Source organism: Acromyrmex echinatior, chromosome 1 (genome assembly GCF_024713525.1).
Source record: "Acromyrmex echinatior isolate Ae372 chromosome 1, ASM2471352v2, whole genome shotgun sequence".
NCBI classification, from domain to species: Eukaryota; Metazoa; Arthropoda; class Insecta; order Hymenoptera; family Formicidae; genus Acromyrmex; species Acromyrmex echinatior.
In genome coordinates, this window is record NC_141852.1 from 6,879,468 (window position 1) to 6,897,815 (window position 18,348).

General features: G+C 29.8%; 1 protein-coding gene across 2 annotated transcripts; it reads left to right on the plus strand.

Moving 5' to 3' along the window:
• The first annotated feature begins 699 nt into the window (after positions 1-699).
• LOC105143858 (pancreatic lipase-related protein 2) lies at positions 700-18,311 on the plus strand. Of its 2 annotated transcripts, none has more exons than XM_011052392.2 (8): positions 700-1,791; positions 4,618-4,889; positions 5,331-5,601; positions 10,914-11,153; positions 11,785-12,018; positions 13,890-14,217; positions 15,771-15,932; positions 18,224-18,311. In XM_011052392.2, exons 1-7 carry the CDS (start codon positions 1,644-1,646, stop codon positions 15,880-15,882), a joined length of 1,605 nt encoding a protein of 534 aa, XP_011050694.1. In that variant the 5' UTR covers positions 700-1,643; the 3' UTR covers positions 15,883-15,932; positions 18,224-18,311. The 2 variants fall into 2 exon arrangements, with proteins under 2 accessions (XP_011050694.1, XP_011050693.1); XM_011052391.2 differs by lacking the exon at positions 18,224-18,311 and adding an exon at positions 17,016-17,909.
• The last annotated feature ends 37 nt before the right edge of the window (positions 18,312-18,348 follow it).

An 18,348-nucleotide genomic window follows, 5' to 3' on the forward strand; every position in this document is an offset into this window, starting at 1 on the left:
TATACAATACTACCATCTTTTATTTTAGAAATACTTTAAATGTAATCTACCTCAAATGTAACATTTAGGAAATATATTTTTTCTAAATAAGACAAGAAAACTTAATTAACAATAAAATTATCGACAAAGGAAGAGGACAAAAAGCAAAGAGTAAAGAAGATAATTGTATCGAATGAACAGACCATAATAGAATATCGATAAAATTATTAAAAATAAACTTGAAACATAAGTAACTTCCATAACCTAAATTGTTGATTATCTTTAAACTAAAATTTTTTATATTTAGTTTTTACAAATCAATTCCAAAAATTTCTCTTTAATAATATAAAAAAACATAATTACTTTTTATGTGTTTGATATAAGCAATCCCAAAATTTGTTTTTCATTCAAATATAATACAATATGTTACAATGTCACCTCACTGTCAAAATGAGTGATTCTACTTTTGTAAGAAAAAGAATCTTAAAATAATATAGTAATCTTTGTCTCATCTTTCCATTTTGAAACCGGACCGCTCGGAGAAAGAGAAGCTCCCAGTTGAACTCTTCGAGGAGTGGGGTGAAACGAAAACATATGATGTTCAGTTGGGTCAGCAGAAATTTGAGTGATTAGTACATGGCCGATCAGTGGACTGCAGTTCATCGACGACGCTTGACCGTGACCGTGTCATCGCTAACCGATTCTTCTCTTCACGTAATCAATCTGTCGGATGATAGAAAATTTTTAGCGATCGATCGAAAAGGGAATTGTTCACAGCAATAAGTGTGATTTGAAAATTGTGTTTTTTTTTTGAAAGTTTAAAACTACATAAATTAAAGATCATTAAAAAAAATCGAAACTACATGAAAAAGTGATAATTTTATAGATTTAAAAATAGAAAATTGCTTAAATATAAAAATTAAGAATTTCCAGAAGAATCGAGAAAACACTAATGACTTGAAATATCACAGTCAATTAGTGTGCCGCGCGACTGAATGCGCGCACTATTAAAATTTCATTTATTTGGAAACGAACGCTCAATATCGAGACAGCCACCGACACGAGTGCTATCATTGGCGCTTTGCGTCAATCGATTTTTTCATTATTATTACTTCTTATCATCCGGCTTACATAGTGGCTGGCACTGATGAATTGCCCCGTCGGCGAGACAGACATTTAGAACTCACGAGATCTTCGTAGAATCGACGCCAAGGACGTCGCAACATATTTCTGTAGTATTTAAAGCGAAGTGTCCATCTTCGACTGACCACGAAAGTTCTGAAGATTCAAATTTTAACTTTCGAGAGAAAGTGAAGTGATAAGGTTCAAATTTTAACATTAAAAAAAGTGAAGTAATAAAGAAAGAGATTCTTCACGTATCGTCTATAATTTATTTTCATTGGAAGTTAACGCATGAAGTTAACATCAGAACACTGTGATAACATAATTTACTCGACAAATAAATAACAGTGCAAAGGTTTCTACTTGTTTTTATGAAGACGCCTAATGTTGCAATATTATTTTAGTATTTGGTGCAACAATATGTATGATACGATCAAATTATCGTAATACGAAAGAACTCGATATTGTAAAAAGTGTAAGTTATATACATACATCAACGTGAAGATTGTATGAATATCTGTTAGTACAAAAAATATTCCAACATGTCTTTCCTTAACGAGATGATAATGTTGGCATACACAGCCCAAATGATGTCTACCTTGCCCGAAAAGGAAGGGAATATTAGTGTAGCTCAGAATACTACAACTTTGTCGCCGGTGGAGGTGGAGAACAAATTTGATTTCGACGACCGTAAGTGTCAATTTCGAAAAATTTACTATAATCTTGTTTTATTTTCAAAATAATTTCTCTGTAGGTTGAAATACTCCGTGAAAAAGTAAGAATATAAGAAGGAGAATGTAAAACAATAACCTGTGTTTGCTGCTTCTTTGTGTTGAGTATCGAAAAAAGTTTGTGCGGATTTTTAGATAAAAATTTAAACACTTTGAACTTTTTTGAAAAGTAATTTTATTCGTAACGTTTACATATTTTTTTCGTGGATTTATAGCACATATATTGTAGTTTATCCTTCAATAACAAATGGACAACCCAAACGTTGTTCATCCTCTAATGATTTATTGTTTCCTTAAAATGCTTAAGTTATTTTTGTACTATCCTTTTGGATTTCTGATAGGTTAAAATTCTTATTCTCTCTTTTCTATTCTCTGTTCCTTTTTTGTGCGGACCCTCTTATAGTCTTATATACTACCACACCAATATTTCAACCTATGATACACTCAGTCGCACGTTCGTGTCAATTTTCATATAATAAATTCGTCGCAATAAAGTGTCTAAGTCTAATTCTAAGAATTCGATGTTATTTGTTCGTGCAAACGTGTTTGTGGATTACTATTTTGTAAGTACAGATTACGAAACTTCTGTATCAAACAAACGTTGTCACGAACTTTGACAGCTTGAGACACTAAGAAAAAACATATATCGATTTCGAAATTTTTGATCGTTCTCAGCATAAACTCTACCTCACAAACACGAATTAATGCGTAAACTTTAACCCTGGAATAAAAGATTTTTGAATCTGTAAAAGAGAAAAAAAGTATTTGTTATACAAAAATTATATAATTTAGTTGGTAACACAAACGGCTTTAGGATCCTCTTAAGTATCGTCATGAAAAAATATTACATGTTCTAACTGTGGGTTTGCTGGATTCTTATTTTTCAAAGGCTAATAAAATGAAACTCATTAATTTTAGAAACATTTTTATTATTTAAATATTCTTTTTATTTAATCCCTAATTTACCTATATCTTTACAAGCGTTGAAAAATTTAATATCTAATGGAAACAACACTAGTTAATTAATATCTTTGTGCTTAACATTAACATAATTGAACGATTTTTTTTATTTTGAAGGTTATAATGTGAGGAATAAGATTGTGCAACTTAAATTTATAAGAAATAAGATTATATAATTTAAAATTATAAGGAATAAGATTATTTAAAATTAAATAAGTTTGTAAAAAACATTTGTTAAAACAATTTTTCACAATATTTGGCGTAATTGGAAATATCTCCGGGTTCACGAATACTGATTGAATGTTAAGAAAATATCCAAAGGTCGAAAAAAAATTATAATAAAGTGAGAATTAGTGTACGGTCACGTGCAATCGTATATTACCCTTATCGCTAATCACTGATCTCCAACGCGGAGACAAAACATCACCAGGGTCTTCGAGGAACTGATAGAACTGCGTGCGGAGATATGAGTGCGTTGATAACCCCTGAAAAGTAATCCCATTAATGTTGGTCTCTCGAAACGGTTGATACTATGTTAGTAAAGGACAGCGAATAAACCAGTTAGATATGCATGTCAAAATATTTGCAATTGACACTGAGTCAAAACTTTATATAATATAATATATAATAGACCATTTTAATGTCCTATCCCCAATAACTATAATATTTTTTTTTATTTTAGAAAAAAAATATTTTAGACAAAAATAGAACGCGCGCGTGCGTGGTTTCAAAGGGGATGTATATTGATCACATATATAGGGCGGAATTAATAGACGTTACTCAAGATTCAAGATGGTCTTAAGCTATAATGCTTGAAATGTCATGAAATTAAGATCAATCAGAGAACCATATTAGCATCTTAAGACATTGCTTGAGATTGTCTTGAAATTAAGAACGAACTATGGATTTCGTCCATATTCAGTAAGAAATGATAATGGAATCGACGTCGAATCGATGACGAAATCATTAAATCGACGTCAAATTGATTTTATTATCATTTCTCACTGGGTATTCTTTTTTCGTTTTAAGTGAATGCATCAAAAAGATATGAAGGTCACTTCTACTTTTTAAATAAAATTATATGAATTTTTTACTGTATGATTCCTTTATTTTGCATTAAATTAAAGTATTACTAGAATTCTAGTAAATTTAGAATTCTAATAATTTAAAGAAAATTCTGAATGTTAGTTATCTCAACTAGAATTCTAATAGATTTATCAAAAAATAATGTGGTTTAATCAAAGTTTTGGATCGTTCATTTTCCACCAAAATTCCTGTTAATTTAATCAATCATTTTTCTCTGTAAAAAACGATAAGCGAGAATACCTCCTTAATACTTTTAAGAACAGACTAATAAGATAAATCAATTAGTACAAAAAAAACACATAGTTGCTTAAAAAAAATTTAGGCAAAATTTTTCATAAATAAACAACTGTGTTTTTTTATACTAATTAATTCACTTTATTATTCTGTTTATAAAATTATTAAAGTACGATTATCAAAAAATTAATAGTTTATGAAATATTTATGAGACATTTTATGTCAACATGTGTCAGAATAAAATATCTAAACGCATCATTAGAAACAAAATAATTTTTTTTTTGCAAAGCGTTAAAACAACTTATTTTATGACTTTTGAAAATTTTTACAAGCTTTCTTGAATAAAATGAGTTTTTTTTATGGACCTTCATGATAAATAGATTTTTAATGTGTCCGTTCTGAGCCAAAATTGGACTCAGATTTGTACATACCCTCCTTTAAATCATCGTTGTATTTTCATTGTTGTTAAATACTAAAGAAGTAAAAACAACTTTTTATTAATTAGAATGGTATATGTGGCGATGTTACGAGCCGTTCGGATGCTTTTACATTGGACCACCCTGGTCTGGAGAGGATCGACCGGTGTCCACATTTCCCGCAAGACCAGACAGTATCAATCCTCATTACATCCTTTATACACGCGAACAGACCGGAAAACCTTATGAATTAAAGATCGATGGAAATTCAACAATCCGGAAATCGCCCTTGAACAAGAAAAATAATTTGTATTTCATTATCCACGGATTTTTGGACAACGGTGACAAAACTTGGGTCTTGGTGAGTGTCTCTCACAATTTTTTTTTTTTTTTTTTGAAAAATCGATATTTCATAAATATCTTTCAAAAAAGAATAATTATGTAATCAGATTCTTGAGTAGTCACCACAGCCATGTTCAATCGTGACAAAAATTACCATTTTTCACTTCTGATGTCATGATTCAATATAGCTATAATGATTTTTCAGCTTTAAGATGTATTTGGAATTTAGAAATATTAACTGAGACACTATCATGTTTTCTGATTATTAGATTCAGCCTTGACTATATTTAATGCTCTTTTACTTATTTGTGCTTCAAATATTCTCTCATTTATATTTTACTTTATAAAGTCCACTTTATAAAGTCCACGATTTATTATTCATACAGAACTCTATTAATCATCTATAAAATATACGATTATACTGCTATCAAACTCTTCATTCATGTAAACATTTTGCCAGAGAGTGATGAAGGAGTTGCTGTTGCGGGAGGATTGCAACGTTGTGATCGTCAATTGGCTTGCCGGTGCTGGACCACCCTACACACAAGCGGTGGCGAACACACGGCTAGTGGGTGCCATGACAGCTCGTATGGCAGCACTACTAATCGAAATCACGGAATTACTACCTTCGAAGATGCATTGCATCGGCCACAGTCTAGGCGCTCACACTTGCGGTTACGTCGGATTCCATTTACGCGTTCGATACAACTATACACTAGCTCGAATTACAGGTAAAGTTAAATGAACAATTATTGATATAAATTTTGTATATGTATTATAAAATGCAATTGGTGTTTCCTTACTTTAGAAGTATACTGTTAAATCTATAGTGTCAAATTAACTTAATGTGAGTCGTCACTGCTCCTACTCAATCATATCATTATTTTTTATTAAAACAATGGTTATATTTGACACTATACAGGGTCAATTTAACATTATACAGTGTCAAATTTAATCGTTTTAGTAAAAAATAAGGATATATTTAGTAAGAGCAGTGGCGACTCATATTAGGTTAAATTTGATTAGATTTAACAATATAACACAAGGAATTCAGGAAATTGGACGAAATGATTTTCGTCTTATTATCATGAATTAGTTAGACTATAGTCAACAATTTTCTATTAATGGGTTACGTCTAGTTAAAAATTTTGAACAAATCAATTTTTCAAAAATCACTGCACTAATTTATCTCTAACACACACACACACACACACACACACACACACACACACACTTTGTGTATTTTTTTAAATATCAAAATCTTTAATCGAAGGGTTTTTATATTCAATGTATACTTTTTATTTTATGGACTAAAAAAATATCCGTTTTTAAATGAAAATCGGCATCTTAACATTAAACAACCGCCATTTGGTAGGAATCCAATTTGTTGAAATATTAATCGATTAAAAACTAGATAAACTCAATTTTTTTGAATTTTTGATCTCTAATAATCTGGTTTCGAGCAGCACTGTTCATCGTAAAATACTTTTTAAAAATCAACTTCCCAAATATTTCTTATAACTTTGTTAACTAGAATATAGAATTATAGATAAATATATATTTTTGTGTAAAAAAAAATATGAAGACTGTCAAGAAAGGTTCTTTCAAATACAAAATCTTTTATACAAAATTATACATACATCTTTCCAAAAAGAAATTCACGAAAATTTGTTTTTTTTTTTATTTTGTAACTAGATGTAGCCCTTAAGTTGAAAAATATTTTTCTTCTTTTCTGAAGAATTTAATTTTTTTTAAATTATCATCTTTAACTTAATAAGAGAGCGATATATTACCCATGCAACCATATCACGATATATTATCTATTTTCAAATAGCGCAATATAACATAGTCGACATAGCACAATAATTAGCAAGCAAGTTTTTATACAATGTGGATAAATAAGCAAGAATGTAAACTGATTAGTTCTCCGAAGATTATGTTACGCAATAAGAAAACCAAACTTCTTTATAAGAAGTTCAAGAAGCGATTACAAGAAGGGAGCGTAAAAACCCTCTTTATGTAAGATTGAAGAAGTGATTGCAAAAGGAAAACGCAAAAGGAGAAAGGAAAAACACGGAATGAAGTCATATGTGAAAGAATAAAGGTGCAGATCGATACGGTGCTTTTTTCCTCTTCCTCATTTTTTCTACTTAAAATTGGTCATTGTATCAAGTGGGTCGCTTGTCCCCTCCCACAGTCACAAACAGCTCGGAGCATTACGAAGATAGCCGATTGAATCGTAGATGATCAGGATAGCAGTCGCCGCAGAAACGTCTTGCTCGAAAAGATTCAACGTCATTCTTAAAGCGTTATTAACCGTGTAAAAATTGGAATAAAAAATTATTTTAATAATAAAATTATTAATAACAAAAGTCAGATACTTTCTCGAACAGTAAACATAGTAGAAACATTTTGAACTAGGTTAAAATTGGTTTTTATTACAATTGTTATTGTGAATTTTTAATTTTCGGATGTTAATTTAACATAATATGATTATGTTAATACTTTGTGTTAAATTATTACTTAATATTTTTTTAATTAAAATATTATGTTTCTAAAATAACACAATTTTTGAATAAGTGAACAAGTATAGTGTATATAAAAATAGTGTAGTTTAATTTCTGAGATAAATAAATAAAAAATGTATATAATTTAATATATTATAAATATAAATTTTACTAAAGAAATGTTTTACAATTTGTTTTTAAGTTGTGTTAAAACGTAAAATTTTTGTATTAATCTTATTATGTTAACTTTTACATATTTATATTATTTTCTAACGCGTACTCATCTTGTGTTAAATTAACACAAAAATTTGACTGTTTGGAATACATAAAACAAGTTAAATTTAATTTTTCAACTCTGTAACTTCATTATTCTTACACTGGAAAAAGAATATTCATTAATTAAAATTCTGATAAATTCAACCAAAAAGAACAAAACAAATATATATATATATATTTATATTTATCAAACATTCTAATTAAAATAATTAAAAATTCAATTAAGATAAAACCAGAATTCTACTTGATATAATCAAAATTCGTTTTATTCGTCTGATTATTCATCATGCACATATATTTTAATATCTAAAACTTACCATCGGAATCTTCAACTTTCCATCAGAATTTCCATTTCACGAACTTATAATTTAAATGATTAGTAACATTTTTTTCAAACATAATGAGCTAAGACTCAACGATTCTTCTCGTTACAACAAGCAAATACGAAACAATCGTCATTACAGTGAATGTAACGACTGTAAAATTATGTTACTTTCATTATATTTTCCTGTGCCATCGGGGAATTTATATAATGTGCAGTATCGTAAGACAGCGAATAAATAAGTATCATTTGAGCATGATGACGGTTTGTAATTCGCTGTATCGCGACATGCGGAAATTAAAAATCATATAACATTAAAAGATATAATCATTGTGTAGGGATATACTAAAAAAAAAAAAATAGTAAGAGCAAATGTATTTTGTTTAGCAATGTATAGTAAATATTTCTAAACGTAATAGTCGTAATCAATCGTTTGATAATCATTAGAAAAGTAAACTAAACGTTTAGTCATATTAACATTCGATTTACATTATTTCACCAAAATTTTGACACATCTAGATTTAATTTTTATTACACACTTTTTAAAATAATACTCCATTCTTTCTTGTTTTGTAAATCGTACTGTTATTATGTAATTTGCAATACCAACGATAAATCGATTAGACGCGTACGAAAGCGAGTTTGTACGTATAAAAGACAGCTTTGCAAAATTTCTATCTCCCTCCCCCGCCAGTATCGATGAGATCGAACGCACCCGATCGGAGGTGGATGGGTTTGGTCGTTACGTAAGCTATCGATCCCATCGGGAACTACCAGGATAACAGAAGAAGATGCAAAGTGTGTTAAAGGGCGACGGCGGGGCCTATATCGTCAATGGCTGCGAAGCGACCCGCAGAATTCGCCGAGGGTAGGCGAATCGACGCCCTCTCTCCGCCTCGGCGCGACCACGAGGCAGGATATCCCCTAATGAGGAGGATGTCTTGGTTCCACGAGGACAGCCGACGAGACAAGACATGCGTCGAAGATGCGAAAGGGAAACGTCATTCCTGGACCCGTCCAGAGACTGCATTCCAAAGACCGAGTCCGAGATTGCGGTAAACAACCAGAATAAGAGAGCACGTTGTCCCAAGAAGTGGCAGGATAGCAGGAGAATAGGCCTCGTTCCCGAATAAGGACGAGAAAGATAATGGGATATCATCAATCATAGGCGTGAAAGAGTGCGTTCTGAGGAAAATTATCGAAGCGAAATGCAAATCCGAAATTTCGCAATAAGTTCTTCACAGACTTCAAGATAGTAGCAAGTCAAGTCTAATTTAATTTGGAGGATTATTATTATTTCAGTTTGATCGTGTTGCAAATTCGAAAGTAATGTATGTATGTGAGATATTAAGGAGGATGCAACTTTTTTTGCCGTCATTTGAGAATTATTTTATTTTATTTCATTTTTTTTATATATATTTATTTTCCTTCATGGAGATCAAAAATCATCATAATAATGATATTGCACTTAAGAAAAAAATGGTATATAATCTGTGTGTGAAATAAAGTTAATAAAATCTTTATTACACCATTACGAAATCAATCAATTATTATTAATTCAAACATTTAAAAATTAATTTAAAAAATTGGACTCAACAACTGTCTGAATTAATTAAATGATTGAAGCATAACTGGAAATAATTTCGTAAATAAAAATTTTATTCTTTTTGTAATATATCGACCAATTTATCTTTGAGTGTAACATCAATATTATGATAATTTTCAGTTTTCGTGAAGAAAAATAAGAAAATAGAATCATAAAATCCCCTAACGGTCGAAAAAGTGAAAGTTGAAACTTTCCTTTATTTAAAATACATATAGATGTATTATTTCAACATCTGGTTTTAACCGTAAATGACGCTTCTCTTACTATTGATGCATTCATATTGCTATCCTGTTCTGGCTTAATATTGAAATGTAAATCGTTCGCCATCAATCATCGTTGTAATAAATCTTTTCTACGCAAAATATTCCGAGTTTCCTGCATGCCATCTGTAAATTTTGTCCAGGGAAACAAAAATTATGCTATGCGCCATGATGCAAGAACGTTTACGAAGGTAAATCATCGCAACGAAATTTATCTTAGTAAAGAGACTGAACGGTTAATGTTTTGTCTCTACAAATCGCAAAATAACTTTCATTTTTGCGTAATATATTACAGTATTACGATAGAACTTTCAGTAATCCTTACGTGACAGGAACTGAACCATGTGTGCTTTATGAATCGAACAAAAGACATTCATTAAACATTCATTAAGATCATAGAACGATATACCTGCATTAAAAATAAATGCTGTAGCTCGTATCATCTCCAAAATTTAATTTCTTCGACATACATGAAAACATTAATTCACAATTCTTATTGCGATGTAAATATTGTCGTAACTACTATTAAAGTACATTAATAATTTTCAGCATTTTTTGAATTTATTAAAAATAGTAAAAAATAATTGAAAATAGTTATTAAAGAACTTCTTCAGTTATTATAAGTTGTTATTAAAGTTTATATATCTATATTATTTACATACATATACATACAAATATATATAAGTAAGTAATTATATATTACAATTATAAACAATTATATATATATAGATAGTTTAATTATAAATATTTAACATAATAATATATATTATATTTGTATATTTATATATTTTTATACACATATACAATATGTGTGTATATTCGCCAAAATTTAGATCACACATAAACTAAAGAAAAAAATACGATAAATCTCTAGAAGAATCAACAATTCTTTATCAGTTAACGTCCAATTTCAATGCAGAATTCGTTCTCTTTACTACAAATTTATTCCACTGACGACGCATCGTATTTGCGTGGTCCCTGCCAAACTCGTGCGCCGATTTCGGTTGCCAATTTCGGTTGACGAAATACGATTTACGCTAACACTTGTTACGTTACAATTTCTCTCCTCAAGGTCTTGATCCGGCGGAACCGCACTTTAGCAATACACATCCGATGGTCCGGCTTGATCCAACGGACGCAAACTTCGTGACAGCCATTCATACCGATTGTGATCTCTTTATTAGCGGTGGCCTAGGCATTAGCCAACCCGTTGGTCACATTGATTTCTATCCGAACAGCGGTCGCAATCAGCCTGGCTGTAACGAGGGTGTGCTGAATTCCATTACTTTGGAACGCGGCAGTTTCATTCGTGGTAAGTTCCTGATTCATTTAATCACAATTCGAAATACGCTTTTATATTAAAATAAAAGAATATAAAAATATTAATAATATATAATACTTCATACTTTTAATGATTATCAAGGTTCTCTTTTAGACATCTGAAATAATATTTATGTAGAATTTTAATAATTATGTTGTTATAGCAGTTTTAATAATTTTTAACAAAATAGCGATCATTTAAGGTCAGTTTGTATGCATAGCAGAACCATAGTGACACTTTATGAAATTATTTACTAAATTTAATATTAACACATGTACCTTTTTTCTACCAAGTTTTTTTTCTTTCTGACAATTTCGAAATCAAATACGCATTTTCTTCTTAACTTGATTTATAGGACAGAAATCAAACCATTTTCTTCATGTCTTAAACTCGAAAATATACTTTATCGAAAATATTATTTTATAATTTCCTTAGTTCTTTGAAGTTCTAAATAAAAGTTTAAATACATATATGCTTTAATAGTTGAACTTTTAGATAATATAAAAGAAATCGATTTTTTATTTAATCATCGTTGTATCCTTTAAGAGAAAAGAATATTCGACTTATATATTTGCCAAAAATTATATATCCAAATTCAAACCTAAAACACTTCTTTTTTCAGGCATTAAAAGATTTCTAGGATGCAATCATATCCGTAGCTACGAGTACTTCATTGAAAGCATAAATACACCGTGCCCATTCTTAGCCGTGCCCTGCAGCTCGTGGGACAAATTCCAAGAGGGCAGTTGTTTCGACTGCGTAAACCAATATTGTCCTAGATTCGGACTGGACGCTCAGCCTGGAAATTATCACGCATCTGTGTATCTGATGACCGGATCGGATAAACCATTCTGTAGTTAGTAACAATTCATTTGTACCCTTTTATCGGCCTCTATCTATGTTAAATTTTACATCTTCCGTCAGTAAAATATATTTTGATTCTTTTCCGTGATTCTCTTTCGTACTATGACCACGATTTTTTAGTTTTCTTTCATGCTGCATGAAATGGATATAACATGGAAGAGAACTAAAAAATAACACTCACTCATTCACGGAAGAACCAAAAAGTTATGGACATACAGCACACTCATTGAACTTCAGTTAGTGTGTCCGATGAATACACCTAATATTCGAATAAATGAATAAAAAATTAATGAAAATACTCATTCAAATACATTTCTTTTTTATTCGTCAAGAAACGAATAAATATTTGTTCATTCCATTTGAATATTTTTTTAATATGATTACGAAGACTTACAAGTTACTTTACGAATCTTACAAGAGAAAACAAAAACCTATAAAAACAATGGCTACGATTACACCGTGCTCTTAAACCGTGACTTGTACGATGAGCATCCTTGTTTAACCTATAGATTAAACAAAGACATTTCTATTGAGAATAAATAATATATATTGAAATTTAATGTCCACAGATCATAATAAACATCACGCCCAAGATATCCTATAAAATATTTATAACATTACTATCATGTAACCGGAATTATATAGAAATATAATATATATGGCGCTCTATCAAATAGATAAATTTATAAACAAAAAATGTATATCTTTCTAAAATATTTTTCAAAATTTCTAAGTTTCTTTTATAAAATTTGAATATTACATGACAAAAATAAATAAAGTTCATTTTTTTTACTTAAAGTCATCAAAATACTGGTATAGTTAAGAAGTAACGATTGCTTATTAGAGCTTTCTTTTTTAGTTTATATTTTGTTTGAATGAATATGAATACTCGTTAAATATTCATAATTTTTTTGTGAATAAATATTTTTTGAAAATTCAAAATTTGAAATGAATATATGATTTTTTTTTATGTAAAAATTCTGAATAAATACAATTTGGAGCTCAATTACAAATTTTTGTATTCATCGGGCATACTAGCTTCAGTGTAGATTTTTACATTGTGTTAGATCAGTATTTACCGTTATCTAGATAAAATTATTTAATATAAATGATTCTCTAGATAATTTTCTAGATTAGATATTTTTATCTAATACAAATATTTAAAATTGTTTTATCTTCTTTTAATCTACATTATTAAAATGTGTATTATCTTCATTTTTATTTTAGATAAAATAAATGTTAGCAAGTCATCTTTATCTTATATGTAATTTATTTCTTTATCTAGATAATTTTAATTATTTAAGCACAACTCTATTCCAGATAACTCCACTGTTCTAAACTGCAAAAATCTGAAAAAATTCTTACATACTTGTGAAAGCATAAACAACGAATTTTTACTATCTCGTAGAAGTTGAATTTATTTTTTACTTATTTTTGCAGATTTAAAGGACTCTGCATTACTCATATGCAAAAACAAAATGTGTATTGTAGCTAAAAATATTTTTCAGTATCGATTAGATCCAAAATAGCAACTTTCAAATGGTGCTACAGCAAAATCTGTCCATTTTTTATTTGATTGTGTCTAGAAACTTTCAATCAACATTTTATAAGTTACAAAATAAATATTACAGTTTCAATCAATTTGATTAATTGATTTTTCCATATGACTAGTAAAGACTAGTAAAGTTCTTTATATATATCTACCAAAATTTAAATCAACTTATCGACTATGCCTTTTAAAGCTGGCAGAGAAGTATTTATTGTAAAACTGAAATTAAACGCGGGTCACACAATCCATTTATCTTTATGGATGAACTGAAACTAAAATTCAAATAATTGGAATACCGTTTCTCTAAATTACAGAAGCTCACTATAAGTTGACGATAAATATCTCAAAGACGAACGAAAGTTTGTTACACGGCGGAGAAGTCGGGTTATTCGTTGTACGTGTGATCGGCGTAAACGGTAAAAAGACCGAAGAGATGCAGCTGAGTCCAACCTCGAAGTACTACGAGCCTGGTAGTACCCACACCATCGTACTGCCCGGTGACGTTGTCGGGAAGCCGCACTCAGTGGAAATTATCTGGAAATATGAGACCCGAGTCTGGAACCCACTGACATGGAGACTGTTCCATACGCCACGGGTTTATATCGACATGCTGACTGTAAAAAACTTGGAGACTGATCATGGGTAAGAAATTCTGCTTACCTCGCGGCTTGCTGTCGAAGAAGTAATATCTAGTAAAAAAGATCGGAATCGTATGTCATAAGAATTCTTGAACACGTGACATTTCGAATGCAAGGGTTAAAGATATATTACACATATTTTTTTAACAAAATGAAAGAATTAAGAAAAAATTACAAATTTTTCTTTATTGTATTCCAAAGTGATTGCGAGGTTTAATGTGCAAAGAATGATTGTTTGCAATATTTGATGTTTTTTGTGAAAAAAATTTAACGTTATCTTGAAATTATAATCAGAAGTCATTAATGTATTATTTATCATATAATGCATTTTTTTAATTTCGATAATTTACTGTTTATCTATATTATAAAGAATTTAAATACAGTTTTTTTAATAGTAAAGTTTCTGCCTATGATAATGAACTCATATATATATAATTTCTAGTTTATGGTTACGCATACATAGTGTAATTTATCATGATAAATTCTACTACATATATGCACACATAAAAATACACACACGCACACACACACACACGCACACACACACACACACAATGTCTCATTTTAATTGTTCATCTCGAATATCTTCAAAAAAATTTCAAAAAAAATGTTTTCAAAATTTATAATCTATATATGTATATCAATAACAATAAATTAGAAATTATAATTGTATATGATTTTATTGTCATAGACAGAAAATTTGCTGTTATAGAAAAACCCTGTGTGTATTTAAATCATTCATAACATAGTTAAACAACTTTTTTGGTAAAATATTGACATTTAAAAAAATACATTTTATAAAGAATGAATAATACGTTTATAATGTCTGATGAAATATTAATAAGATAATTTAAACTTTTTTAGAAAAAAATATCAATGTCGCAAAAAAAATTTTTGCATATTAACTTCGATTATTTAAAAAATCTGACGTTCTAATGAAATTTAGTTTAAAGCATTGTTTTTTGAGCATTGAACAATCTATAAGAAACACATGGTTGAAAATAAAAAAAATAATTTTTTGTAAATTAGTGTATTAAAGATAAAATGTGGTAAAATTTTCATTCAAACTTACTATAAAATTATATTATTAAATGCTAAATCTGTTAACCTTATTGAACTGTTTCATTATATATGTAATATTAATTATTTTTATCAAAAAGTAGAAATTTCCAATTTCAATCATTTTTTACAAATATTTTACTTATACATCTAGCACATTCTTAAGAAAATAATTGTAAATCTCTCTTATTCTTTCGCACGTTTATAACTTCGCATCTTTATAACTTCTTCTCGGCTTTATAGCCGCTCCAGCTTATCTCCCGTGCAATTTTTATTATGCGCGAATATTTTTACAGCGATGAAAGGAAATAAGTTGGAACGGCGCAATAAACGAGTTGCTGACATTTATAGAATTTGATAGATATACATATTAGTTGCATTAATTATTAAACAGCGTAATTACTTATATAATTGCGCAGAGATAACTACATAATTATTAGATGCAATTGCTAAATAGAATTACGTAATCGACTGCCATTTTTCCTTTTTTTTTTTCAGGGTCACGCTATGTCCGGACGATACGAAAGCACTAATCACTAACAAACCTAAGATTCTTACCACGGATAATTGTCGCAACATGGAACACACACACAACACAAATTTCATATAAAGAACCAATAAAATCCACGTGTATTCACTTTTTCTCAATTAAGGATTGAAGTAAGTATAATTTCGTTGACATAATTGAAATTATTTATAATTATTTCGCGAGATATATCTAAATGAAAAATCTCTTGTTTACGGAAAGTATCGTAAGAACGAATTCTGTCCTATCCGTAGCATGATAAAGAGTAGAAAACTAATAAAAAATCGCTGAAATTATACTAGTTTCAAATTTTGCTCACAATGAGATCGATGATAAAAGTCAACGATCTTCTCGTTGTAGCCTTATAGAAATATATAAGAGTCGTTAGGGAAGGAAATTGCGCGAAGGAAATTGCACGATAGAATGTTGAAGGCTATAGAAATTTTTCCATTTATCCTTTCTTATGAAAGTTAGAGATAAAGGAGAATATTTATAATGCCAGGAAAAGTATCCTCTCAGTCTATATAATGCCATTATTCTACGTGGAGTTCTAAGAATAATTGCCATAAATTAAACGCTTGTCTTCATAATCCTCATAGGGGAATCGACTTCACGTGGATAACATTTAATCTCCGGAAATTCCGTTTCGATACGAGTTGCTTATTTTGCGACTGTCATAGGTGAACAGCCGATCGCGAGCCCAGCACGAATCGCATATAATAGCGCCGGTTTCCCTCGCAGCCAATGGCAAAGTCACGATCCTTTCACTGTCATTATGCGCCCGGGGTCTCTCTCTTTCTCTCTCTTTCTCTCTCTCTCCCCATCCTCCCTTTCTCTCTCTCTCTCTCTCCCTCTCTCTTTTTCTTTCTTTTTCTGTCCCTCCTTCGCCAGACGCTTTTGTGTAATGTCGTCGTCACATCAATAAATTGTCGCTGACCCCATAATTTGTGACCGTAAAAGCGTCAATCCCACTTTGTTCACTTATGATGGGCTTAATAGTAACAATGGCGTAACTAATCACATGGCATCGCGCAATAAATTTTATGACGAAGGTTTCTAATATGGAGAGAAGAAATGAGAGATGTTATGAGACGAGAGAAAAGAAATAAAATGTTTTGAAAAACACTTGCGTGAAAAAATACTTCTGAACTAGTAGCATATTTAAGACAATTAATGCGTTGGTATTGTGTAACATTTGATTGTTTTATTGTATACAGATGATAGAGACGTTCTGATGGTAATTTCGTAATCTCGTTTGTCGCATTGAATTAAGCAAAAGTAGGCCGTAATACAAAGTGCGACGAGTACGATTTCTGCATACCAAATGAGCTATGAAAATTTATAAAAAATTCCACAAAAGGGTAAATATGAGTCGAGTCGATTTATTTAGTTAGAGGATTCGCCCTTATATAGTTTTACGATCGCTAGATTTAACAAACATAATTCATTTAAGAAGAAATGAGATCTGAAAGACAATGTTGTAAGTTAAGATTTAGTGAGCGAAATTAGACTTTCGCTAAATTAGACTTTTAATATAATATGTGAATTATTTAATTTCAAGCCAGCACATATTTATACATACACTTCATTACATAATATATTAGATATAAAGTAAGTTCATAATTCCCTGATGATAATTTTTTAGAATATTTTTTAGAACTTTTTAAATAATTCTTTATTAATTTTTATATAAATTTTAGCATTTATTAAAATTTCTGTAATCCTATAACTTTTTAAAAAATTTCTCAAATTTTTTGTACAAATTTTTAGACTTTAGAAGTAATGAGAAAGTCTACATTTTTTTCTAAAATTCTTATGAAAAAAATTCTGAAACATTCTATAAGATTTTTAAGATTTTTTTTCTCTCTGAAGAAGATTAAGATATTTTTTTCAGAAATCTACTTAATTTAAAATACAAAAATGTTCTTAAAAATTGTATGATATTATCAGAATTTTTTTCATCAGAGTTGTATTATGGATTATTCTTAAGGATTATTTTTAAATGTACATACAAGAAATTCATGTAGAAATATTTCGTAAAATATTGTGATTCCGATATTTGATTTATAAAAGCCAATATTCTGAATAAATTACTAGAAAAAATATCAAAACTTTTTATTAATATGTAATTAGTAATATGTTTTCAGTACATACTTGAATGTCTATCACAGACTCGAGAAATAAGAGCTGTCCAAAAGTAAAAAAGACGAAATTAACGAATTGAAAAAAACATACAGGAAGTAATATATAATTTATCTCAAAGTCATTGCTGCTTGGCAACCAAGTTCCGCATTCACTTCACGTTTTCTATCGCCACGTCGTCTACGTTTGGCTACGTAGATTAGTTTGTTTTACTTCTTGATCTTTAATAAGTGAGGTAATTCAGTATTGATAATTTTCCTCGTCATTCTCTTTCCACCCACAGAGTTTTTCAAAAAAATAACGGAGGTTCCTCCTCCAGACGTCTTCACTCAGATCATAATCCGACGGGATATACCCCCGAATAAACCTTCATATACCCCCGAATAAACCTCGGACACCTGATGGTCT

What these genes read in the sequence shown, in the direction of transcription:
- LOC105143858 (XM_011052392.2), top strand. Translation starts at nt 1,644, where the DNA reads ATGTCTTTCCTTAACGAGATGATAATGTTGGCATACACAGCCCAAATG. An exon ending in TACACTAGCTCGAATTACAG is followed by an intron (nt 5,602 to 10,913) that starts GTAAAGTTAAAT and finishes TCTCTCCTCAAG; the next exon opens with GTCTTGATCCGGCGGAACCG. An exon ending in AACTTGGAGACTGATCATGG is followed by an intron (nt 14,218 to 15,770) that starts GTAAGAAATTCT and finishes TTTTTTTTTCAG; the next exon opens with GGTCACGCTATGTCCGGACG.